Consider the following 26,824-nt stretch of genomic DNA (forward strand, 5'->3'; position numbering starts at 1 on the left):
TGCCGGCGTATTTGAAAACACTAGACATTTTTTGTGACATTTGTTGACATTTCCGATTGTACGTGAAAGCAGCATTAGCCTCAACTGAGCTTCCGTAGTGCGTCACATGTTGACTAGTGTTGCTAGTTGATGCTAAATTACCGAAAGCTTGCTAAAATTTAGACAAATACAAAAATGAAGAGACATTGACATACCGTTTTTGTCGTTGTTGTCGATGCCTTTTACTTATCTTTGACATGTCTTTATATTTCCGCGCAGCGTTGGGGAAAACACACCTGTTAATGGTTTAGTTTTTCTGACAAGCTAACGTAGCTAGCCTGCGTGCTAGCAAGGAAGAGTTGACATCTGTTTCTCACTGTTGGCTTGAGGCTAACACAGTCAAGATAGGATCTAAACTAAAGAGGTGAGTTTATACTGCGTTTGGCTAAATCTAAAAATGGTATGCGTTCACTGTTTACATTGCTGTGATGAACGATATAAAGGCCTTTAATGCTCACACAAATTGAACATATGGGTCTACTTAAGGCCTCCTAACCGCTTTAAGGATGCTTGAGAGTGGCCCATCAGTGTTGGGGAGCGAATATGGGAATTCCCTCAATGACAGTAAAATTTAGGAGGATGGTAATGATAAACCTACAGAGGTCCAAGGGCCAAACAGCGGAATGTTCAGGACACATGAAGGTACCAGTTTCACCTGCAAGAGGCCAGACTGAAAGTGTACAGTCTCCCAAAACAAGCAAGACGTTAGCATGGCTGCAGTACAGGCTTGGTTGAACATCACTAGAGAATACAGCACTATCCTCTGGTATCTGTAGGATCACCAGCAGTCTATGAAAGGAATTTGCTAATACTATAAATAGCTGAATTGAATGTAGGTTTATTTGTCCAATCAATTTTATTTTCCTAAAGTTGAAGAATGTAGTATGTTTAAAACACTTACAGTTGTTCTACAGTCCATCTGCTGCAAATGTGCAAGTTTTGCTGTGTGTAAGTATTTTATGTTGAGTTGGTTTCATTTTGTGAAATAACACAAAAGTTTGTACTCTGTCCTGTCCAGAGCTCCAGATGCGGCTAAAGGACCCTTTCTCATTGAAAGCCGCCGACATGACTAAGCGGACTAATAAACCAAGGAAACCTCGAGATGAGGAGTCATCAGATGAAGTCAGTGGTAAGTTGCTAAGTAGCACCAGGCTGTTAGGGCTGTCTCTTCTGATTTGGCAGAATCCTACATAGCACAGTGGATATGAGTGACACTAGTGGAACATCCATTTAAATGAATTTTGACAAGGAATATTTATCACAGGGGAGTATTCTCCTAATTTATATAATGCTCTATAGATGCTGTGCAAATTAGCTTCTTATAAATTAAAATCACAAATGTCTTAAAGTAATTTGACGGCAAATCTAGTACTAGAGCATAACATTTTTTTTCCCAATTAGGGCTGACTTGCCAGCATGTGAGCAAGGCAGTGGATCTGAGCTCTGTGAAGAAATCTGTGCTCTCCAGCGTGTGGTTGGTGTGTTCTGAGTGCCTAAAAGAGAGGACGATGATAGAAGGAGAGCCAGCAGCATCACATGACATCCTGGTGTGCTTAAAGTGTGGTTTCCAAGTAAGATCTGCTTTCTCTGGAATATTTCAATGAAGATCTTTTAATGCAACTACTCTGCAGGTTGATTGGGCTCTCTCAGTCCATCCTCTCAACACAAGACCAAAAAAGAAGGGAAATATTTACCATGCTTTCAGGTGTTGTATCATGCTTCTCTCCATAAAGAAACCAAGTTTAGATACATAATTCATAGTTTTTATCATCTGACTGGCTCTGCTTCTTGATGTACTGTAAACAAAACACCATGATTTTTTGCAGTGTACGTCTTGTGTCTCCTGCACTCTCTACCAAAGGAACATCTCCCACCAGAACTAAACATACTATTTCCCCACCTGAGAACGTATCTCACACGGGCAGTCTTTTTTGTGCTGCATGTGTGAAAGAGCAACTTCATATGTGAAAAGAGCTTTTGACTTTAGTCTTACTACTCTGACATAGCAGACTGATTGATGAATTGTTACAGTGATATTCATCCTTCTGCCACATTTTCCGATCTCAGTTGAGGACTTCTAACGCTCTGTTACAGTGACCATGGGTCACTTCTTAAAAAAAGTGTCTTCATGGTTTCAACCTTCTTTCATTTTGCAGTTATTGAGGCCACTGTGCTGCTGGTGTTCAGATAGTATCTTGGAGTTCATGTCTCGCGTTTTGTCCTAGCTTGCAGTGTGGATTTTTGGTCCAATCAGTTCAGTTTGCCTTCAGGGGCACTTCAGTGGAGATCTAGACTCATCTTGAGAAAGATAAAAGCAAACAGGATGCACTTGACCAAAATTTGTTGCACCACATCAAAGTGTCTGAATACTTAATTTTTCATGTATCTAAGCTTTTGAAAAAAATTGTTTTTGTCATTAAGTTATTGCGTGTAGATTGATGTCAAAGTTTTCTGTGCAGTACTTTTTACTAATAAAAATTAGTAGTATAGTATAACATACTATTTTTAACCCATATAGCCAAGCTATGTCGCATCAAAATGCAGCTTTACTAAGATTAAAATGAACCATTGTCCTTAATGATGGGTAAGGGTTGTGTGTGTTTTGTCCTGATTAACACCACCTTTTTATAATTAACTCCTGTATCTTACAGGGCTGTAACCAGTCTGGGGTTCAGCATGCAGTTAGGCACCACCAAGCTTTCCATCCAGAGTCTCACTGTATCACCATCAGCTTGAGCACGTGGAAGGCCTGGTGAGAAACCAACTGTATTTACTGTGAACCATAATGAAAACGCCGGCATGTAGAAGACAATAGCTGCAGATTCTCTGATGCACATTATGCTCCATGGATTTTTGTTGTCCCAGATGATTTGTCTTCATCTTACCAAAACTGCAAACATAATATATTGTATTATATATTGTTTTGGTGCATGAATAGTAGCCTTAACAAAAAAAGAAGTTATTATTAAATTATTTTAAATATTTTTTCCCATTTATTATGATATTTGATTATGTTTTCCCACTTCAGCCAAATAATTTGGTTGTCAAATGATTCCTTTCCGCAGTCGCTTCTTGAGAGCTATTGAATTCAACACTAACTGAAAGCCTTTTTGTGTCTGTTTGTGACCCTTTCTCATTGTAACAGGTGTTTTGAATGTAATGAGGAGCTCTCCACTCACTGTAACAAGAAGGCTTTGGCTCAGACTGTGGACTTTTTACAAAAGCACTCTGTCAAAACAATGTCAGGTAAGGTTTTTGGCAACATACTGATGTTAAAGCAAGCTTTTGTGGGACATAGACAAGCACATCCACAGTTTTAACAAGGCATAAATCTACTGTGTTGTCAGTTAAAATAAAAAATGTTTGGCCTTGAGCACAGACAACTTGTAATGATAATCAGATATTAATTCTAGAGAATTCGGTTTAATAATATGCACTGGTGAATTTCAAACAAGGTTTTACGTTCTTTTGTACCTGGATAGCAAAACACATACCCACTATATAATCAAATAATAATATAATGGCATCAATAATAAAAGTAATGCATGTAGTCAATATTGCAGCAGAAATTAAGAGCATAAGCACACTATAACAGTGGGCAAATTTAGACTGATCCAGACTGTTGACCAAAGTGACCAGATCACATACTGTAGGGTCAATTTTGTTACTAGTGAACTGATTACACACCAGTTTGCTACAGTACATCTGCTCCCCCTGGTGGCAGTGGTTATCTCAATCCTTGGATTTAACCTGCCATAGTCTGTATAGACACTACATATGCATTATTAAATGAAAGTCCAGTGAAATGGGTCCAACATCAGACATGATTTCATATGTACTCAATTACTACTTTTGCGCAGTTTTACCATGCTGCCTAAAACTTTGAGAGTCTTTGAGAGTCTCGTCGTAAAATCGTAAAATAAGGATGCTGCGAAGTTCACAGCAAATAAACTTAAACAGTAACAATCATATTAAAAAAATTATGATTTTGTTTTGGTTTGTGTCATAGTAGATTTTATTTATATTGGTATTTGACAGCCTGCTTACTATCACTTGTGTTCTTTCACATCACTCAGGCCACCTGAGCCCTCCTTTCCCAGGCTGTCAAACATGTTGTATGTTCTAATGCCTCTTACCAGCCTGTATCTGATCAGGATGGTCGGTATAATAATTTTTGGTGTCATTGACTGTCTGAGCGTAGCCCCCTGCCCGGTGCCCAGTGGCCAGAGGCCAGCCACTGAGGCCCAGTCAGGCTTGTCCACCCTCTCAGCAATGGATGCAGAGTTGTGGGATTGATGCTGCAGCAATCCCCCACCTTCACCCCCACCCTGCAGTCTGCATGACTGCACATATTAGAGGAATTAGGCGCTTGAGCGATGCTTCCCGGCTGGGTTCCCTTAAGAACAAGAGCAGCTGCGTGGGGTGCAGCCTCTGCTCTGTCGTTCTTTGTCTTTCTGTTGCTATCTGTTTCTGTCCCTTGCTTCCTCGCTGAGCTGCTGTATGTCTCACCACCTCTGGGCCTGTGTGCTGCACTAGTGGGATCCAGGGTCTTCAACAAGTCAGAGCAACTGGATCCTAACAGCTGGAGCACACTAACTCTCAGTGGACACTCACTCACAGATACTCATACACAGAATGTTGAAAATAATGTTCAAGTCGAGCAAACACCCTGTGTTCTTCCTGTATTATATGTTTGCTGGCCACAACAAGTTTTAATTATAAGCTGCGTATGGTACTGTGTATTCTTTCTAGCTGAGAGCACAGGCTCTTCTTGGAATTATAAAACTGAATCTGAATAACTTTTTGTTTGCAAGTACATGACATGACAGATTCTTTGAGTAATATGTCTTTTGACAAGGCCAATATAGTTTGTGTTAGTCAGCTACAGTGAGACATTTAGAGTTTTGGGGACAAACAGAACTCCACAGAGTATGAAAAGTGTGACAAATGAAAACTGCAGGACATACTTTGAATTTAAAAGTGACATTTTTTCAAGTTTAAGTCCACTATAACTGTTCCTTAAAATGCCTTGTTCATGCAGCCATTGTAGATAAACTCATGTGTACTAGTTGTTCGAGTCACTAACACAAATGAGACTGTGGATGAGCTGTCTGTGTGTGTTTTATACTGAATGTCAGTATTTTTGTGGAGGAGCTTTTAGTGGACACACTGATAAGCAGAGGTCCACTTTTGGTGCTAAACAATGTGGTGAGCTGGACACTCGTAGCTTTCCCTTTTGCCTCTTTTAAATTACCTGTCACTTTTCCTGCCACCCAATCGTTCCACACCGGTCAGACAAATGGTTATAGAAGTGGGCAGCTATTGTTGCAGCAAAATAGGCAGTTGTTGTCGGTTGAGGAGCTTGTGAAATTATATTTCAGTGTGAAGGCCAGGTTTTCAGGAGAAGCTGCTGTTGTGCTCTGTTTTTCCTATAGACCTTAAGCACAAAAGAGCCCCAGCAAGGATTTTTTTTTTCAGAATCTATAATAATTTTGTATAACAACAGCTCAGGGAAGAAAGAAAGTCGATTAACTGTGCTCTCTCACCATCAAGGCCTTCAGCTCAAGTACCAGAGTCCCAGTAAAAAGCAAACTGACTAGACTTCAGCTTGTAACACAACTGTGGAATCTTTGTAGAACAAACTAAAATGTTGCTTGTGAATAGATGTCATGGCTTGTTTCTCACTGGAATCTGCCTTCTTTCTTTTTTCTTCTGTGATATTGTTTTACTGTAATATGTACAGTATATTACCCCATTGCTGTATTTTATTTTTACATTTGCAGAATTATGCCAATAATGTTCAGTTTGTGATATTATTATATTAAAGAATTTGATTACCACTGTCTTCAGTACAGTTACACATAGAGTAGTTCATACTAATTGTTAATGCATTTGTTTTAAAACTAACACACACACACACACACTTTATTATACATGTTCTAACGGTCAGGAATCGATTTTTAGAGTTTTTTAGAGAACCCAAACCCTTTATAACCATTCTTAAAGAGACAGTATGTGACACTAACAGCAGTGCAGAGATATTCACTTGTATGTGTGATTGAATACATGTTTTGGAACATTCTCTTCTAATTTCCTAAGGAAGACTACCTGAAGTGCTGGACGATCATAGCAGAGCAGGGAGAGGGAGGGAGGGCTGGGCAGAGCACAGTAAATTGATCTTGAGTCACATGCTAACATTAGTCTAAGTTGCATACTGTAGCTTTAATTTTATGTTGTCTATATTTCTATTTTAAAGTAAACTCAACATGGTCATGGAGCACCTGACTTGTTTTGCAGCTTCGTCTAAAACTTGTTTTCTTCAGGCTTCGCTCATTCACACTACAAACAAAGCAACACACAGTACATTATCTGTGTGTCTCACTCATACTCACATAGACACAAGACTTGTTCTCTTCTGAAAGATAGATGCAAAAAAAAGATATAGTGGCCTATTTTGGCTACACTTTTACTCACCTAGTTTGTTTCCTCTGGTTGTTGAAACCACAGTGCATACTTTCTTGTCATGTTAGTTTAATCGAGTCAGTAGCCATTAAGATGCTTGTGCTTATGGTGGTGCTTTCATGTAGGCAATCAAGGGTGATTCTGTCTTTATTCCCACCACCGCACATGAAAGTAGGCCATATAGTGGTTAGAAAAAGCTGTTTGTGTGTGTGTGTGTGTGTGTGTGTGTGTGTGTGTGTGTGTGTGTGTGTGTGTGTGTGTGTGTGTGTGTGTGTGTGTGTGTGTGTGTGTGTGTGTGTGTGTGTGTGTGTGTGTGTAAGTAACATGGCACTGGGTTCTCTTGGCCTCAGATGGCAAAGAAACAGGCTTTTCATGCCCTGCAGTCACAACAAATTAGCAAATTAATAAGACATTTGGTGTTACTTGACCTTCCTCTTCACTGCCTGCTCTGCATGAAGGGAGCTGGCCTTGGCCCTCCACTCTGCTGCACTGTAAGTTAACATAGGGCCATGAAGCCCACTGGCCATACTATTCAAAAGTCTCTCAGGCCGACTGAACTACATCAAGAGGACTATTAAAAAAAGACCTTTGGACATTCATTTTGCTGACGTTTGTTTTTGTCTCGATTATATCAGTACATTTTCACAATAACCAAAAAGGCCATTGTGTTAGATTTGTTTCACTTGACATTTAAGAGAGTTGCAAATATTGGTGTAAAATAAAGGCTCTTTGTAAATCAGAGAATTCAGTGTTGTTTACGGCATTGCTTTTTTTGAGCAGTGATTTTCTTACATGCAGGCTGTTGACCTTGCCTGAGCTCAAGAAAAATATCAAAACAATGCAAACACGTGCATAACAATAACGGTCTATATTTTGATGGATTTCAGGGAAGCTTGCATGCTTTTCTTTTCTTGTTCAAGTATTCCAGTACACCTCTCTGTAAAAGCAAACAAGTCCCATGTTTCTTTGTGTGTCTCTTGTGTGAAAGAGGGCAGGGAGTGTAGAAGGTGTTGCTTTACATGCGTGCATGTGGACAAGTTTGAGCACTGTGATGCTTTCCTCTGCCCTGGGGAAAGGCTCCACAGTGTCACTGCTGCCCATACTCGGTGGCTGAGCAAGGAGGGCCAGGTGGTGGTGCCGAGTGCGGCACAGTCAAGCGTGGACGCAGCGCATGCTGACATTTGCCTTCGCTGACTGCTGCAGGGAGAGGAAAAATCTGCTTTTCCATATGCTTGTGCTCGCTGCAACCCTTCCCTCCACCCACTGCTCCCCCCCACTGCCCTCTTCTGCCCCCCTCTCGCCAGTCTCAACCAGATGGCTTCCTGAACATTGTTTACCTTGGGTGACGGTCCCAGATGCAGTGTGTGTCTCCACTGGCATCCACATTCCACCCAGTGAGTTCCCTCATTCCTCTACTTGCTCCTAGCTCAAGTGCCAGTCGCAGCTCTCTTACACTCAAGAAGTGCTAAGTCTGTTCACAAACATCACAACAAATAGACACGCTCATTCACACACTTTCTTTCTTTCTATTACTTTCTCTTTTGCTTATTTGTTCACCTCTTGTGTAGGCACACCTTTATGGACTCACAGCAAATCCACAAATACCCTGTTTGTTTTTGCCCATCTTCCCTTATTTTCTATGCACTGTGTGTGTTGACATATGGGAGCACACTTATGGCAGCATATTGAAGATGGAAATATGCCCCCAGATGTTGCCAGTAAAGAGGGCCAGATGCATTTAGCACCACTGGGTGGAGCGCCACAACAGCATGTCTTCCTGGCAAGCTGAACCTCATCCCTGCCTTCCCAATCCCTACAGGATGGGTCTAACGTGCTCATTTAATTTCTCATCAGTGTTGAAACATTGTTTAGTTTTAGTTCAGATTTAACACACCTGAAAGAGCTGTGCTGTATGCATGTAGTGGTTTTTCTTATCAAATCTGTTTAACAGAAAATTTGCCACTTTACGAAGACTCCTCTCAGTGGAATTTGAGTATGAAATTCAAAACCCAAGGTTCACAATCCAGCAAATATGACCAGGGCACGCCTGCTGAGATCCTTGGCCTTGAAGAGAAAAGGCTTGCTGGGTAGCCGTTAGCAGTGGGCTTTTCCATTGCTGTGGATTAAATAGCTTTTTCAGTAAATGTGTTGTGTTTACCAGGAGAGGTTCTATGTATTGAATATGTGCCAAGGCAAGGCCATTGGTGTGTTGTGAGATTGAAGATGCAGGTTGTTATGATGGTTTATGGGTCAATTGAATATTCTTAGTATGGACATAAGCAGGTTCAGGCCAGTGACCTCACTGCCAGCCTGCTCTCTTGACTGGCTTATGTGGAAGAAGTTGGATATTACCACCATGTGATTTTTTTTTTTTTTTTTTTTTTTTTTGCTTTTTTGCAGCTGTAGCCTAGGTGTGACCATCAGACCTTGGGAGAATTTACCATCTTGCACCGAAATATACTTGCAGTTTTATTTCTCACACAAAATGGAAAAGAGAAAACTCAGTGAATTTGTTCAGAGAGATTTGTTCCATTTTTAGCTGTCATTAATAGGTATATGTGCATATTAGAAAAGTAGTTTGTACAAATACTCAATATTCAGTGACTGAGCCAATAAAAAAAGAAATCAAAGGTATCTATTATGTGCAGGATAGTCAGAGAGAGCATGGCTTTAAAAGGTTGCTGTTTGACTGCAAGCTGTAGCTTTAACCTTAAACTTGCTGACGGCTAATGTGTTTGTCTAAATACACTTATTTCTATTTGACCGTGTACAAAAGGGTCAGTAACTACTAATAGATATAGACACATTACTGGCAGTGAGTCATCATGGTGTTAGCTTTGTTGATAGCTTCTGGCACGACATCAGCTTGCATAACTACGGTACCTACTCTAGTCTATCCCCAGCAGACTATCTGGATGGCACTGTTCGATTCTGACCATCTGTGTTTTAGTTTCTGTTTAAGGGTAGTTTTCATTGGTGATAAGGAGTAACAGCTGCCTCTGCAGAGCCATCTCTACAACCTCAGCCCGCACCCCTCCCTCACTAACCAGCGGAAACTTCTGCAGCTGTCATCTGCTTTCCCAAATGACCCAGCTTTCCTTCCAGCTGCCATCCCAGCACCCTGCTCCCAGCCCCAGTCTCCCTTTAACCAAGGCCAGTTTTTTTATTGTTTCCCGCCACAATCCAAATTTAAGGGAAGTAGTTCCAGCTGCCAAGCTGGCTTTCACCTTCAATCTCAACCAAGTTGGCATTTCAATTCAATTGCAAGCCTGGATCTCAACTCTTGGTACCAAATATAACCTTAAAGTAAAATCCAGATTGTGGTTGGGAAACAAAATCTTTATCTTTTTCAAAGATAGCCCCAACAGCCAAATCTTTGTGTCTGTTACACAATTCTATATTGTTTTTGATCGTTTTAATCCTCTTTGTGTCATTCACCTGTTTTGTTTTCTGTGTTTCAGCAGCATCACCCAACATCATTAAGTTGCGAGAGGAACCATCAGATTATACTGACCCACCCCGAGGCAAGAGTCCAGCCATCAACAGCACCTTGGTCCCTGTCAAAGGCATCAACAACCTTGGTAACACCTGCTTCTTCAATGCTGTTATGCAGGTTGGTTTAAATGGAAATATTTAAACATATTATATTAGATGTGTACTTTAAAGCAGAACCCTTTCAGGAAATAATGACTATAATGATTATGCAATGCTCGTGTAATATTACACCACTTACTCAGGATAATTATCTCATGGAGTAACTCAAGTAGATGTACAGTGACAAAAAAAAGTACGAGAACCCTTTGAAATGTCATGGTTTTCTGCATTCATTTGTCATAAAATGTGATCTGATCTTCATCTAAGACAGGAGTATTAACAAATATAATGTGTCTAAAATAATAACACAAAAATATTCTGGTCTTGCATGTCTTTAAGAACAACCATAAAACCCTCATAAGTGATAAAATATGTGAACCCTTGGGATTAATTACTGGTTGACCACTCCTTGGCAGCAATATCCTTAAACAGGATCAGATCACATTTTATGACAAATTAGTGTAGAAAACAATGAAATTCCACAAGGCTCACATACTTTTTCTTGCCACAGTATCTGATGACATTATTTTAAAGTGGTTCTGTCATTGCAAATGATCTGCTTATCTGTCATGACAGGGTCTCTTGATTTATCTCAAGAGACCCTGTGATAGGCTAATGAGGAACAGGGATTTTCATTCAAACCCAACAATATGAAAATGTATACCTCCTCAGGTTGTGCTTCTTAGGTGCCTGGCCTGTAGTAACCACATGACATTCCTCAAATGACTGTGACTGTAAAAAGCCTAGGCCTTGAGGTCATTTTGAAGTACATGTATATTCAGTGCAGCAGTAAATACAGTGCTGGCTTGGACACGGCTTACACAAGTGACTCTCAATTGGTACAAAGCATGTTCACCATACAACATGGCTATAGAGCCTCTGCAGTCTTTCTCTGGTCGTGTCATGGTGACTGCAAATTGACATGCCACTTTGACAATGAGGCTGTTTTTTCCGCCATTTTCTTAATCACCCTCAGGGCCTCCTTCGTTGATTGAAATTCGAGCAAGCTCGCTTTATATGCTTTTCCCCTCCCTCTGCCTGTCTGTTTGTATTGTCTCGTTGAAAATTGCAATCTTTCTGGTGAAAACACATAATTATCAGAGGATGAGCTGTGTCTGTGTTCACAATGCCAGCTCCATTGTGTGTTTTCCATAGCAACTGTCTTCACTTCCAGGATGTGACAAAACAAATATCTCTTGAAAGGGAAGAAAGAAGATGCTTCTCTACCAGAGAGGGACAATGACTTCTTCAGGCCATCTCCTCTATCTCCTCTACATTTCAAACTCAAAGATCATAGATAGATTTGAAATCCTCTTTCAGTGTAATGAACTCACTACTAGTTTCTTTAATCTTAATAAAATGGAGATGACACTTCACAAGGGGCTTTTAATTTACAACATCAAATTGCCACTAGTTGAGCAAACATACCGTTTTATAACTTTGAAACTTTTTTTATTGATTCTTTTTTGTTGTTGTTGTTGTTGTTGTTGTTTTTTCAGAGAAATTGATGTTGGTTTTTTGTATTTCTCAGATACTACTATCAGCTGCTTAATATGTTTTGATTTTATGTCATACCTGGATAAAACTTTACCTAGTGCAGTTAATTGCATTGTTAATGGTTTATGAGGTTTCTTAAACACTGTTTGAAAGAAATCTGCTCTGTCCTTAAAGAACTTGTCTCAGACACACATGCTCATCAACCTCATCCAGGAAGTGAAGGAGAAAGGATACAAGCTAAGGATCTGCCCACCTGTTGAGACCAAACTGGTACAGTTGGCTTTAGTTTCTTTTCCTCTTCTCTTCACTAATACCAGCCAAGCTTTTGGTATTATCATTCAGATGTTATCTCCATCTTACTTTTGCATTCATCAAATAATTAATGTTTGATTAACTGGAAAGTAGTCTTTAAGTGCACTCTTTGATATTTTTGGGATATTTTGAGTCCAAACTTGTTTTAGGAATTTAAAAATTGCACACAAATTCAATTAAGTAAACAAATGACATCCAGTCTGATATTTTGTTTTTATTGTTATTTGTTTTAAGTAGCTGGCTAGCACATAACATCTAAACCCTGCATTGAACTATAAAATACAGTTTAGAAACAAATTACTTACAGTTCTGTCTCCACATCTTCCAGGGTCCATTGATGGTAACGCTGCCCAGTCCAGAGCCCCTGACTGCGGCCATGTTTTTCTTCCTCCAGAGCATGAAAGATCCGGGGAAAGGCCCAGTCAATCCCAAGGTCCTCTTCAACCAGCTCTGCCAGAAGTAAGAATTACTCTTCATACCAGATGCTCTTAACATAAAGCCCAAATATGTCAATATAGTACTCACTATTTGTTTGTCAGGTTTAAAACTTTTGTCAGTGTACAGTCCATCTTAAAGTAGAGAACATAGATTTAATAAATATCAGTACCATATCAGTTTCCCATTATTATAACTACAGTTTATAGCACAGGGGCCTCCACACTCAGCTGCTTCCATTCCCTCACTGTAGTGGTGACCACTTAAACCAGCCAGACCCAGGTAGCACCTGGTCCCTCCTGCATGCCTTTCAGTCATACTAAGCTTGGCGTGCACAAAACACACTAAAAGCATGGTACCCTGGGTAAATACCTAGCAGCAGCTAGCTATTTGTAGCTCTTTCCTCTGCTTTCCACACCACTGTGCCACCTGTGTCCTGTGTCCACCTATTTGATTCACGGCAAGGTCTAGCTGGCTGTGTGACAGACAGGAAGGCGGCTGCACTTTTGTAAACTGAACGGTTGTTTTGCTCTCCTGTATGAACAGTGTGAATGTGTGGTTGGCTGGGTTCTTGTTCGAGCATTGTACACTGCTGGTTTGGTCTGCCCTGCATCTATATCTGGTAGCCAGGGTGGGAGGGAAGGGGGTGGTCTTGTTTAGTAGTGCAGGTGGGTGACCAGAGCATTTGATGTCAGATGATTGGGTAGGTTTCTGGTATGACTTTGACAGTTGTTCTGGTGCCTAGCTTTCATGAGCAAAGCCTTTGTGTGTGTGTAGGAATGTGTGTGTGTGTGTGTGTGTGTGTGTGTGTGTGTGTGTGTGTGTGTGTGTGTAGAAGTGTGTGTATGTTTGCTGCCACCTCACCTGGTACCACCTCCGCCTGTATCACACATGCAGGCAATTGTGCATTCAGACAGCAAGCACACACCTTTATGCACTCACGTGTCAAATTTTAAGTAGGGCTAATCTATTCCACTGACATGCATTTGAATTGAGAGATATTACTTTAAGCCTCAGCACCCATTAACCATATGCTACTATCCCAGTGGCTTCAGTAAGTATACAGACACTTATAATGAAAGACAGACTGTAACAACAGTTTTAACACTTTAGAACTGGTCTGAGTGCCTTTTCTATATGAGGAAAAAAAACCTTTTGGTTTTCTTTTTCAAATTTGCAAAAAAAGTTAAAACAAAAAGGTATTTCAAGGAAGATCCAAGAAGTACAAGCCATCAGTGCTTGTATTCACATTTTTGACTTTAATCTTAACATCTTCACAGGAGCTTTAAGCATCCAGTCAATATTAAGTGATAAAATTCTCTGAGTATCTTCTGCCAAGAATTAAAAAATGGTGGTTTTGTTCTGTGTGACCTTGTTAATTTGTTGAAAGGAGCTCCTGTCTAAATAAAGTGGTAACAAGAGAGCGTAGTGCGAAGAACCAGATCGACCTGGAAGACCTGGAGATTTATTGCACTTTCAAGGCCTTACTCACTTACAGTATGTGCTATTCCTTCTAACATCGCCATGTGTACATGATTGCAGTTGCTTTCTGAACTAGCCTGATCTCTCACATGCTTCTATGTTCGACTCCTCCACACAGCAGCTCCTCTACATTCAGTCAGGTCTAAAGCTTTGAGCTGAAAGGAAAAAGTCAAGAATGGTTCCTGTATACTGGGACATTTTTCTCAATTGTAGTGACCTTTATGATGGCTGCACTCTGTAATTATAGCCTGCCATTCTCACTTGTCACTGCAAGCTCTTGTCACTCCAATAGGGTTGGGTCTGCCCTTGACCTGTGGGGACTGAGAGTGCTATTCTATTTCTCTTGTACTATCTTACTCAGTATGTCGACGGGCAGGTTAATAAAGCTTTCTGGCTTAGATCAGGGCCAGTTGAAGTGTTTATGTCTGACTCTAGCTGTAGTGAGTCCAGTTTCGTTCAAGTGTATGTGTGCTTCCACACATGTGCACACATGCATTTGACCTCAACCAGCTGAGTACCCCACAGCCTGTCTCATCGTCCTCCTCCGCCTGCCAGCGGAAGTGGTCTGGTCTGTGCTCGGACCAGTGCCAAACTGTGTGGGTAGAATGGTCAGCACCACACACTGTATCTGGTGCCAGGGAGGGTCCCAGCTTGTACCCAGACCTTGTTTTTTTACAAAGCAAGTGTGGGAAAAATAACATTAAATTAATGCTCAAATATTTCTCCTTTTAGTTTACTGTTTACTGCTTTTGTTAATCTAAAGCAATATAACGTACTATATATAAAAAATTACTAGTTGTTATTTTTTATTAATAGTTTGTTGGGAGGCACACTCTATGCATTTCTAATGACATAAGCTGGACAAAATGCCACACAAAGGCATTCATCTACACCTGCTTCTCTCAAGGACTGATTCAATTTTCAGGACGGCCACTGGATACTTTGTTATATTTCAAAAATGAAAAGTACACCGGCCTTCTTCATCCAAGTGCTGTGTATAAATGTCCACATACCCACATCTTTCAGATATTGTTCAAAGCCTTTATGAGAAGCCTTACATCTCTGATAGAAATTGCAGAGAACAACAATAAATTCCATCTTGTCCTCCGGCATGCAGGACACATGCATGCACCGACATGAACACATATACTATATACACACACACACAAAGAGACAGGGCTGGCACGCTGGTCTGCTCATGAGGAAGCCCTCTTTCACGTTGAAGAAAGGAAGCCAATATTACATATTATTAAATAGCTGGTTAAAAAAATAATATAAACATTGGCTTGTGCACATATGCTGAGCTGAGAGCTGCAGTCTTAGCATTCCATCTTTGCACCTTGAGTCCATTCACTTTGCTCTACGTCTAATGGTTAGGAAACCTCAAAGTAAGAAGCTGCAGATAAATCCTCTTTTAAGGGCTGGTATCACATGGTTCATTGCTTGTGGCACTGTTGGTGTTGTTCAGAAAGTAACTTGTTGTCATCTAAGTTTGTCATTTCTTGCAATCATGCACCCTGCTGTTGTAGCTTCTCCATCCCAACTGGAGAATCAAAGATGGGTTTTGGGTGAAAGGCTCCGTTTCAGTAATCTGGTGCACTCACATACCAATCAAAAATATTTTGCTATATTTCTCAGGCAACACACACTTCCTCTGGTGTCAGTTACAAATATCAAAAGTACTTTTTATAAGAAACTGGATCTGAAGGCTTAAGATTACAATCCTACATATCAAACATTTTAACATGAGCTTTTAGCTTTTACCTGACTACGCCAACAACAGCAGTCCTGGTCCAGTAAGCCATCATGTCTAAATCTTATCATGTTAGTGCTGCTAAATATTATAAATATTCCAAAATATTTTGTCAAAAATATTCTTTGTTGTGCATTAATACAAACCACAACATTCATCTACTATTTAGTCACATACACCTCACACAGACCTATATTTGGGTTTTTTTTAGCATATTGTTGATTGTGTGTGTGTGTGTGTACGTGTACGTACGTACATACTGGGGGGGGGAGCTTGTGTGGCCTTGTGTCTGGTACTAACTCATCCGGCTATTAATTGTGTTAGCACCGCAGCTGTTTGCATTGACCAGATTGAGAGCAGCGCTACAGGGCCCTTCTGCTTCTCTCCACTGGGATGAGCTTTCCAGACCTCCTCATTCCCACTGATCCCCACCAAGCTTTTCATTTTCTCTCTGTGTAGTTCTGCGTCTGTCTCTCACTCTCTTTCTGTCTCGCTCATCTCTCGCGTTCTGTGTTGTGCTTTGTATTCCTCTCTCTTGGGAGACTGACAGACTAGTTAGTGGAACAACAGGGAGACATTCCTTCACATGCTGTTCATTTTCAGAGCTGGCAAATAAATGACATATGTGCTCCCGTCTGCACAGAAAGGGCATAAAAGGCAGAGATCGTGTCCGTTTGTTGTGGTCTGGGGTGACTTTGGGCTCCTCCACACCTCCTGGTTATGACCTGTATTGGGGGCGGGTGTTAAACCATGTCTTACCCAGCCTTGGGCATCTAGCCTTAGGTAGGTTAATGAATTACACTAATTGGCTGCAGAGTACTATGGCCAGGTTGCATCTACAGTTGAAAAACAAAAAAACAGCTGTGAATATTATTGCTGTCTATAACAAATCAATGTCATGTAGGTATCTCCTAAGTCCCCAAAGTACCATAAATATTACCACAACCCTGCACTGTCCGGACATCTTTAGCATTTGACTTTCTCTAAGAAGCAATCTGGCCTCTCAGTGTGTTGCGCCTGTCAGACCAACCTGTCCTGTGGTTGTATGGTGGGCTAGGCCGAACAGGTTGCTGTGACTCTAGCCTTGGCTGCCCATCTGCCCCTGACATCTGTCCTCACATCTGTTTTACCATAGTTGGCCAGGAGACGGACCCAAGGAGAGCCTCCCCTCTAACTGCTCTGGCTTTAACAGCATTTATGTCCAGTATGGAGGTTCACCCTGCTTTGCCAACAGAATATTCACCGAAAGTCAAAGAAATAAATGAACTTGAAGGCATCATAGTAGTGCTGTGGTTTACCTACAGTACTGTATATTCTTGTTCTGTACACGTAACTTTATTGGGGTGTCTCTCTGTTAAAGAAATCCTACCAGCATAAGTTATGAAAATCATAACAAATAAATCAAGAATGATTTAAAATGAATGAAATCAGCACAAAACAGCATCTAATATATGTGTCAACTACATGATTAGAAGTTATTTAATGCTGGAAAGGTGTGGTAAATTATATCATATCTGTCATGCTTTTATGTATGTTTATCAAGATGTAGAGCTGACATGAGTACATATTAAAAAGCAATACATTTTTCTGCTTAGAGTATACTGATTTTTTTTTTTTCTTGATGTAGTAAGTGTCAGCTAGTGTGAAACTTCCCCTTTAGTGTCTTTCTGAGGATAGCAAAGAAGAGTTGAGGTATTGTCTTATATGATGCGAGTTTATTACTATACATTACACAAGGGCAAAAGTTTATCCTTTATTCTCTTAATTTTTTTATTCTCTTGACTGATGTTTCTGTGTCATCTAATGCTAACTTTCATGTGTTCTTATGTTTTATTTCCAGAGCTCCACGCTTCAAGGGCTACCAACAACAAGACAGCCAGGAACTTCTGCACTACTTGCTGGACTCCATACGTGTTGAAGAAACTAAAGTGAGCTTAAACACAGTATATATAGTGCTTGCTCAAGTTGATCTTGTTGGGCTACATGTGTATGCCAGTATTTGACTACCTTTAATATTTAAACAGCATTTACTTGGACATTTACCGTAGATGTTCAGTAGAATACATTTGCATGTCCTTTGCAAAGTTTGCTAAAGTTCTACTTTTCACAGAAAGATTTTTTTTTTACATTTACATAAACTGCTCTAAAACTGTCTTTGCATTTCAGCGTTCTCTACATTTTGAACATTTGGTTCAAGAAAAATGTGTAAAACATGAAGGACATCCTTACTTTACAGGCAGTCCTGGTTTTTAGATTTGAATTCATTGGATTTTATATTTATATATTTTAGCCATTCTAATGTTGACAGTCCCGTCATACTCTCAGATCGTTAGCTCGTGAGCATTGTCAACATTTAGCTCAAAGCAACAGCATGGACTGTGAGAACAACCTCACCTAACCATTAGCTCTAGACTCGTAAGTCCCTTTCAGACATGCACTCCTTTACATATATCATTTGACTGTTTCTGCAACATGCACCATGGTCACTTCTCTAAAAAAGTCTTACTAGGTCAAACCTAACTTTGCTTTCTTCTATGTAATTTAAAGATTTTCAGATTTTCGACAGTTTCTCTGCATTTTTACAAAATGTACTGTTGCATTACATGCAATACACTTACCAGTTAAACATTATTAAATAATCATGTGGCAGTCATTATAGTTATAAAGTATGAACCACATACAGATGGTGTATCTATAATTCTTTGTGTTTTAAAAGCCATTCATCAAAGTCATTTTTATTGTGGACATTTGTTGTCAGTTTTATCAGCTCCCCACCTTTGCAAAGCAATTGATGCTTTGTCTATTATACCCTTCTAATTATGATGTAGGATGCCTGTGTGTGTGTGTTTGTGTGTGTTGTTGTTGGCTGTGAGCACTTGCATAAGTCAGTTTTTGTGTTTTAACATTATGGTGCCATGTTTTTGTCGAGTACAGAGAACCCCCACCACTTAGCCCTTCATAGGGCAATTAGGGGACCTCACAGCAGCTCTTTGCAGGGCTGAGCTGGCCCCCACGGCCCCACCAGTGAATATGTGAACCAAGGAGGAGAAGTTAGCGGGTGTGTTTAGTGGTCAGCCTTGGGCCGAGGAGGGGCTGCAGGCTGGGCTCCCTGGCTCCCATTCAAACTTGTGAACGCTGACAGTTGTGCCACTTAGGGGACTTGCAAGTGGCACGACCGGCATCATTGTGTGATCTTGGGAAACCCACAGCTGCTGAATGAGTTCCAGGGCCATCCATTGTGCTTGAGGGTCACCCACAGCCCCCACCTATACACACGCGCGCGCACACACACACACACACACACACACATCTCCCAGTCTAATCAAGGAGGTAAATAGGGAGGGGGTACAATCCCCTCTTTTCATTTAGTCAGAAACTCATTTATACATCCAAGCACGTTCAGACAGAGTGGTATTTTAGCCTACATTGATGAATAATGTTAAAAAGAAACTAATACATTCTAATAATAATTTTTTAAATAACAATCCAATGATTTTTATAGTATAAATTAATGAAGCAGAGCAAACATAACAAACATTTTTCCAAGCAGGCAGCATTTAATCCATTTCATCTTTACAAGCCTGGAAAGGAACAAACAACATATGTGATAGCACATTTAAAGTTACATAGTAATAGTAGTACGATTAATACACACCTATTGTCCTATTAGAGTGTGTGTGTGAGTTTCAGGGAGGGACACTGGTGTTTTTGCAGTGGGTGGCACAAACCTTTTAAAGGCCCTAAGTGGTTGTGTTGATTGGCCATTAGTATCAGAGATCTAAATATGCTAATTTGGGCCCAGTCAATTATCACCAATTAGCTGAGACGGTATTTATTACTCTCTCAGGGCATGGTCTGTCCTTCTTCACCACGTCTTCATTTTAGTTTCCACCCCTGCACCCTTGTACCAGCAACCTTCTCCATCACCCCCCTCCCCTGCTCCCCCTCCCTCCCACAGCCCATTCTATGTGGGACATTGCATGCTGTTACTTTTGGGAGGGACAGAGGGTCGGGTTGGGGTTACTGGTAATTAATTAGTAGGACAGCTTCAGCCTGGTTTGACTGTGCGGACTGAGTGGGGTGCAGACTAGCCGGACTGGCATTAAAGAGGCTTTTTGACCTAAATAGCCAGTCCACTGCGTGGGTCCTGGGACAGTGGGGGTTGACTGGTCTTGACTGCAGACACAGACCATGGCCAATTATCTATTGATTGGTGCTTTACTGTGGCTGTGCCTCTTCACAGCTCTCTCACCAACACACTCACTGACCATGTCACCTTCAATAAGATGGCCCCGCAAAGAACTTATACTCACAAATATGCACAGTTAATGAGTTTCACATGTTAATGTTTTTAGACAAGCACAATAATTATTTTACACTAATGATGCTAATAATATGTATACCTGTCAAACTCAGATATAGGCTACACTGTGATATGTCAGTAATTGGTGTGAATAGTGCAAATTAAGTACAAATACAACACAACTGATGGAGTCAAGTTTAATTAATGCTATTATTTAGCATTAATAAATATGACTTAAATCCTGTATTGTTAATATATTTTGTGTTTGTTCTTTTCAGAGGGTGAAGGCAGGCATTCTGAAGGCATTTAACAATCCCACAGAGAAGACTGCAGATGAGGAGACCAAACGCCAAGTCAAAGGTCCCTTCACGCTGCACTACACAGATAGACAAGATCAATAGTCCCATCTTGTGGCAGTTAATGGAAATACAGCTCAGGCAAAGGATGAATGGATGTAACAGAAGAGAAGAGCATTGTCTTTGTTAGATGACCTTTCCTCTGATACATGCCAATTTCAGATGATAATACTGAGAGAAAGAGGTTATTTACCTGCTGAATTATTTCAAATTTAAGACTACATAAATTTTTTTGGTCCATGGTTTGGCTATGAAAAATATTAACCTTCTTCACAGTGTCACTACGGTTTCAAGACATGCTCCTATGTCTGCTGAGAGAGTTCATTATTGCTATGTTGACTGCATTTAATGGAGAGATTTAATAAAGACGTATGACAAAAATTATTTAGTTGAGCAAATTGACAGTTGAATAATACTGTAAAGTTTATTGTCCACATTATTATAAAATTTAAAGTAGCAGTTAAATATTGCTAACATGAAGCTATAATTCTTTCTTTTCCACCAGCATACGGGAAGGAAGGTGTGAAGATGAACTTTGTTGACCGCATCTTTGTAGGCGAGCTGACAAACACAATTATGTGTGAAGAATGTGAGCATGTAAGTGTGAGTGAGTGAACTATAGCAAATAATCTGAATAGTCGGTTTGAACCAGTCAGACATAGCTCAGTGCAATGTCCTCAATTGAACATATGAAGACCAGCAGGTTTTTTTTCTCACCAGCATTTTATATAGACACAACTTGCTTCTTTGTAAAAGTGTAACCTAGTTAAGCTCTGTTGTGGAATCTTTCTCAGACTCAGACTCTCTTTTTACTATTATTATTTGATTTTGCTACTGCTTTAAGTGATTGCTGAAGGAAGCACAAAAGATTAGTACCATACTATTTTCAGAAACACTGGCATTCTCTGTTATGGCCATAAATTGGCAAATATTTGTGACTGAGCTGAAGTGAAGATAACAAACATTAAATTACAATTTCTCTCTTTGCTGTTGCACATGGGTGAACAAAAAAAAATAAAGTCAGAGGAAACAAAATAGAAGTGAACAGGGAAAAAAAAGACAAAATAAAACACTTCAAGGACCAGCTCAAACACCAACTGTTTGCAACAGACATGTACAATAAAAAGGCATGTGCAATAAAAAATGTGGGAGCTCTCGGTTGTTAACAAAGCGAATGCCACTATGCAAACCAAAGAATATCCTTGAAGGTACAGAGCGCCAGGTGTAGAGCTGGAGAGGAAAAAGCAGAGAAACAACCACTTTCCATGTATCTGGGGTTGAATACAGTACTGTATCTGTAGCAGCAACTTCATTGTTCAAAACTGACTATAGGAATATGATAAATATGGATGTATGTGTTGACATTTCTCTTTCAGATCTCCACAGTGAAGGAGGCTTTCATAGACATCTCTTTACCGATCATAGAGGAGAGGGTGAGCTTCTGTACTTCTAGCATTGTAATTATTGTAGAGGATAATGCTTAACACTTGATGCAGCATGAATACGTTAACAAGTTTATATTTGTTTACATGTGGCCTCTTCCTCCTTTTAAGTTCTGTATTCCCCAAGTCTATAAAACAAGAGGCCAGTGAACAACAATGAAATACAATCCAGGAGGTTCCGTTTCCCTACAGTATTCAGATGAATGAGAAAGGCTGAGTCTATCTGAAGTGACTGCATGGTTTTACTAATCATGCTTTTTGTGTTCCCGCTCAGATTTCAAAACCATCCAACCCCAGTAGGTTGGGAAAGGGCACGCGGGAGCAGGACGCACACACAACTCACAATGACCAGGTTTTCCCTGCAGCACACTCTGTCAACCGAAACACCAGAAAGCTGAGTGGAAAGGTAATGATTGATATGTGTCTCTGTACCTCAGTATCTCTCTCTGGGCAGGTGTACTTGGACAACATACTGACACCTCGTAGTAGAGTCATCATTTATGTGCAGCTGACACAACAGTGCCCTTGGAGTTTTATGTTCTGCTTTGCTTTGTAGACATTTGACTATTTAAATAATAGCTTTGGGTGTCCTAGTGTGGGTCAGCAAAAGGCCAGAACATCTTTTATATTTAAATGACTCTGAGGGCCTTATATGTCGTCTCTCCCCCATAAGCAGGGCAGGAAATCTTCAAGCTCTGCAGAAGACAAGGGAGCAGGCTGCGGAGCAGAGCGGGCAACGGAGGAAGGGGTTGCTGGTGGGTCAGCCCGCAGTGTGTCCGTTAGTAAGGTGGCTCCTGCCAGCAGCCTGTCAGACGGCAGTGAAAGAGACTCAGGTGCTCAGGACAGCAGTAACGACGCTGACAGTGAGGCTTCAGAGAGTGAGTGGACCCCACGCACCTCCACCTCTACCCACGGGCACAGTCACACGTCCACCCCATCGTCTACTACCACCCTTACTCCATCCCTTATGCCTCTCTCCACCCCCTCATCATCATCCTCCACAAAGCAAGGTGGCGCTGTAGAGCAGTTGGTTACTGCAGTGTCTAAAGTCAATCTCGGGTTCACCTCAGGGGACTGCTCCCCCACCACACACTGCTCTCCAGAGGAACTGGGAGAAACACTGCCTCGAGATAACCTCCTCCATCAGCACCACCAGGGAGCTTTCCAGGTGCTGTCCCACAGCTACACACCCAGCTCCAAGGAGTGCTCCATCCAGTCCTGCCTCCACCAGTTCACCTCTGTGGAACTGCTGATGGGCAACAACAGGCTGCTGTGTGAGAGCTGCACTGAACGTAGGCAGAAGCAGCTGCGCAAGAGCAGCTCAGGAGGTAGGACTTACCATCTGGAACCACAGTGTAAACAGTGTTGTTTACCTGCAAATGATGAGTGCAGTTTTGTAATCTTGTCATTTGTAATTTTGAAGTTATTATTAGCTGTAAAAAGGATAAATTCATACAGTATCACTGTCTTTACTGTTCAGATGTAGATGTAGTTTCTTCATAGCTCCAAATGGTCCTAATTTCCGAGTGTCCATAAATCACTAAAAACATTTTTTCTCTGCATTTTGAATAGATAAGAAGGTGGAGAAAGTTTACACTAGTGCCAGAAAGCAAATGCTGATCTCCTGCCTGCCTCCAGTCATCACATTGCATCTTAAACGCTTCCACCAGGTTAGCAGCCACTTCCAGCCTTTTCATTACTATGTGCTTGTCTATCCTAAACAGTGACAGTACTCCTTCACACACGTGTATTTTAGGCGTTTTTTTAATATACAGGCCAAATGTGAATGTATTGTGTCTTTTTTTATATTTTAAGGCAGGGATGAACCTACGGAAGGTGAACCGTCATGTTGACTTTCCTCTGACTTTGGATCTGGCTCCATTCTGTTCAGCGTCCTGCAAGGTATTAAGCAACCAGTCCAAAGTAAAAAAAAAAAAAAACTGTGTTTGCTTGAAATAGTATGATTAATAATTGTATTGTCTTCAAACGTACAATAAAATAGATACATTTTCCATATTTATACTTTTATGTAATAAAAAATTCTAATATTGTTTGCTTCAGCAGACCTATAGTCTGTATATCTGCTTTCTTTTTAGTAGTCCTTTTTCCCTTGTTTTTTTTTTTTTTTTGTACTATTGTTGTTTCTCTTTTCTGTTAGAACCTGGCAGCAGAAGAACGCGTCCTCTACAGCCTGTATGGGATTGTTGAACATAGTGGCTCCATGCGAGGTGGGCACTACGCTGCATATGTAAAAGTGCGCCCTCCTCAGAAGAAAAGTGACCAGCACCACAGGAACCTGCCAGGTCAGGGTTCGGCCCACTTAAACTCTTTTTGAGACCTTTTAGTTTGTTGTCTGTGTTGGTGTGCAGTTCCTTAAAAGTGGTCAGTATTTGCACAGAAAAAGCCACACTCTTAACATTAACCTAACTTCCCTACCGAAATAAATAAATAAGAGCAACAACTAAATAGATGCATGAAAGAAAGAGGTGGCTTACCATTGACAATCTCCAAAACATGGTGTCTGTGGCAGATGCAGTCTAACATTTAACTCTATTTACAGTATATTATGTATATTAAGTTGCTCAGGTTGTAACACAATAACTTTCAAGGCAAGCACCAATTAAACAGATACCTGAAAATTGTACATAAGTACAGTACTTTAGTAAATACTACTTAGTTGCTTTCTATCACTGCTCAGTTGGCAGCAAGACACTTATGTAGCCATTTCTACTTTCTCTGCATCAAACATGCAGGCAGGTAAGTCAGACACACGGCAGACAAGGCAGAGCACATAGCAAAGCTCCTGAATTAAGTTCAATCTTTGCCATGAAATTAGACTCTAGAGGAACTGAAATCAAATGTTATGACAAAAGTGACTTTTTATTTTCAAGTGCAAAAGGTTTTTAATAGATTTTCTTGATGCTGCACACAAAGCCACCAGCCACTGCACTGGCTTCTCCACATAGCTAGGATGGTTGCATCTTGAATCACTGTTGGAGCACAGTATAACTATTCATAGCCTTCTGACATTAAGAAGCCAACACAAATGCTTCATGCTGGGGACATCTTTCTGTGCTTTTGTGTAATTTTTTAAGACATCTCCATCCTCCATCTAGAAAGCCAAATACTATAAGTACCCACTTGTCAAATGCACCTTTGAGCCACATGAAATTGACACTTTGTGTATTTTTCAGGTGCGAGGGAGGCCAGCAGCAGCTCCCAGGGCCAGTGGGTGTACGTCAGTGATACCACAGTTCAGACAGTACCAGAGTCAAGGGTACTCAACTCTCAGGCATACCTGCTCTTCTATGAGGAAATGCTCTAATGTGACCAGCAGAAGTGTTTCCCTAAGTTTTGCTTTGTATTGTTTTTGGTACAGCCTGTACAGGACAGCTCCCCTCCCCTGTCTGTGAGTGGTAGGAGGGAAGAAAAGTGAGAGACTTCACTGTCCACTCACTCATCTTACATGACAGGAGTGACCACTTTCATTCAAATACAATTTGTCAATTAAAATTGGCACTTCTGATTATCTTGAATATATCAGAGATAAACATGCCATGTTAGTAATTTTTACCTGATTTGCATTCATGTTTCTTCTTCTAAAAGCCCTTAAAAGAGTCAGGATAAAAGCAGAGATACAAACTGCATGAAGGAGTTTGTTACAGTATTTAACAGGAAATAAGCATGCTAGGCTACGCTCAGCACTGACTATTTGATGTCAAATGTGTGTACATGCACACACACGTATGAGTGAATGAATGAATGAATGAGAGACAGGAGAATGTAGTTTTAAGGTGCTATGCGTATATTCTTCATATCAGCATGCAACTGCCATCTTAAATTGGCACAGTTGTTATAATCCATGTAGAAACTCATAAATCAAAATGATATTTTTTAGATTGTGTGGCGCTGCCTCGGGTTTGGTGAGTTTTTGGGCAATTCAGTGGTATGTTTTAGAAGCTCAGCTGTGGTTCTACTTATTTATGACAATAATAACCAAGCTATCAAATCTGACATTGGCATACTGATTGAAATAGCTTCACATAGCACCTTTCAGGAATAGCACAAGTTATTTTACAGCATCCTTGCAGTGGATTATTATTTTTCTTACATCGGAATGTATAAATGTAGAACCATCAGTGAATTACATTTGCCAAAGATGAGTTTTGCAACGACAAGTCCAAGCAGAAAATACATACATACAAGGAGTTTACTTCATGCAGACTTTCTTTAACATTTGCTGTTTCAAGGTCATCAGTGTGATTCGCGAGTGCACAAACAAACCCGAAGTTTATCAGACCAACAAAAAGCACCTAGTCTGCCTTCATTGTGTTTCAGCTCTACTGTAACTGTGTAGACACACACAAGCACACACGCACCCTTCGGCATATTCAACAAAGAGCCAGCTCTCCAACAGAAGGACTTTTTACTCGCCAATATTATCCATAAATGCAAACAAATATTTTAAAAACTCACAGGCTTCAGGCCTTCGTAGAAAAACATCTTTGCTGTAATGTGCATGTTCTAATGAATGTATCACCTGTTCTTGAAAATGTGTATGTCAAATGAGCCGTTTGTCTTTTCTATGAAAATATTTTAAATTGGGAGAAAAAAAATGATAATAATAATTTTTCTTGCTTGTTTGATATTTGCCAAAACAGCCGCAGGGAACAGGTTGAGCACATATGCATCAGCATCTAGAGGTTTCTGATTTTCTTTTCAGTGCCTGTGATTTAGGTTTAAGAAACCTGTGCATGGTAATAACAGTCAAATGCAAAGAGAGACGTGGGATGTTAATGTACAGTATAACTTACTGTAAGTGAGAATGATAAAATGACATATGCTACAAAAAAAAAGAAAAAATCATGGTGCTTCTGGCGTGCAGGGTTTTTCCTCAAGGCAGATTTTTGTTTTCAGAACTAGACATTTGGGAAAAGTATAACTACATCTAGTATCAAAATAAATCTAATTTATGAACTGAACATTCTACCGGACTCGTCTCTCTTGTACAAAACTACTGCAAGAACACAAATCACAATTCTTTTCCTTTCTCTTATGAAATTGATGCGAGATGTCGTCCACCATCGCTCTGTGCTGTCACTGTGTATCCCATGGTGCCATATTCAACCCATCTCTGCCGGTGATCGGC

General features: G+C 40.5%; 1 protein-coding gene across 3 annotated transcripts; it reads left to right on the plus strand.

Annotated features, from left to right (window-relative positions):
• The first annotated feature begins 105 nt into the window (after positions 1-105).
• usp45 (ubiquitin specific peptidase 45) lies at positions 106-26,657 on the plus strand. 3 transcript variants are annotated; one of them, XM_026371398.1, is made up of 18 exons: positions 106-403; positions 1,058-1,168; positions 1,441-1,610; positions 2,691-2,791; positions 3,185-3,285; positions 9,963-10,114; positions 11,767-11,862; positions 12,233-12,363; positions 17,415-17,502; positions 20,156-20,237; positions 20,739-20,830; positions 21,610-21,666; positions 21,950-22,081; positions 22,349-23,003; positions 23,248-23,345; positions 23,491-23,577; positions 23,834-23,978; positions 24,870-26,657. In XM_026371398.1, exons 2-18 carry the CDS (start codon positions 1,066-1,068, stop codon positions 24,998-25,000), a joined length of 2,421 nt encoding a protein of 806 aa, XP_026227183.1. In that variant the 5' UTR covers positions 106-403; positions 1,058-1,065; the 3' UTR covers positions 25,001-26,657. The 3 variants fall into 3 exon arrangements, with proteins under 3 accessions (XP_026227183.1, XP_026227184.1, XP_026227185.1); XM_026371399.1 differs by having other exon boundaries at positions 22,352-23,003; XM_026371400.1 differs by having other exon boundaries at positions 9,966-10,114.
• The last annotated feature ends 167 nt before the right edge of the window (positions 26,658-26,824 follow it).

Source organism: Anabas testudineus, chromosome 16, assembly GCF_900324465.2.
Source record: "Anabas testudineus chromosome 16, fAnaTes1.2, whole genome shotgun sequence".
Lineage (NCBI taxonomy): Eukaryota > Metazoa > Chordata > Actinopteri > Anabantiformes > Anabantidae > Anabas > Anabas testudineus.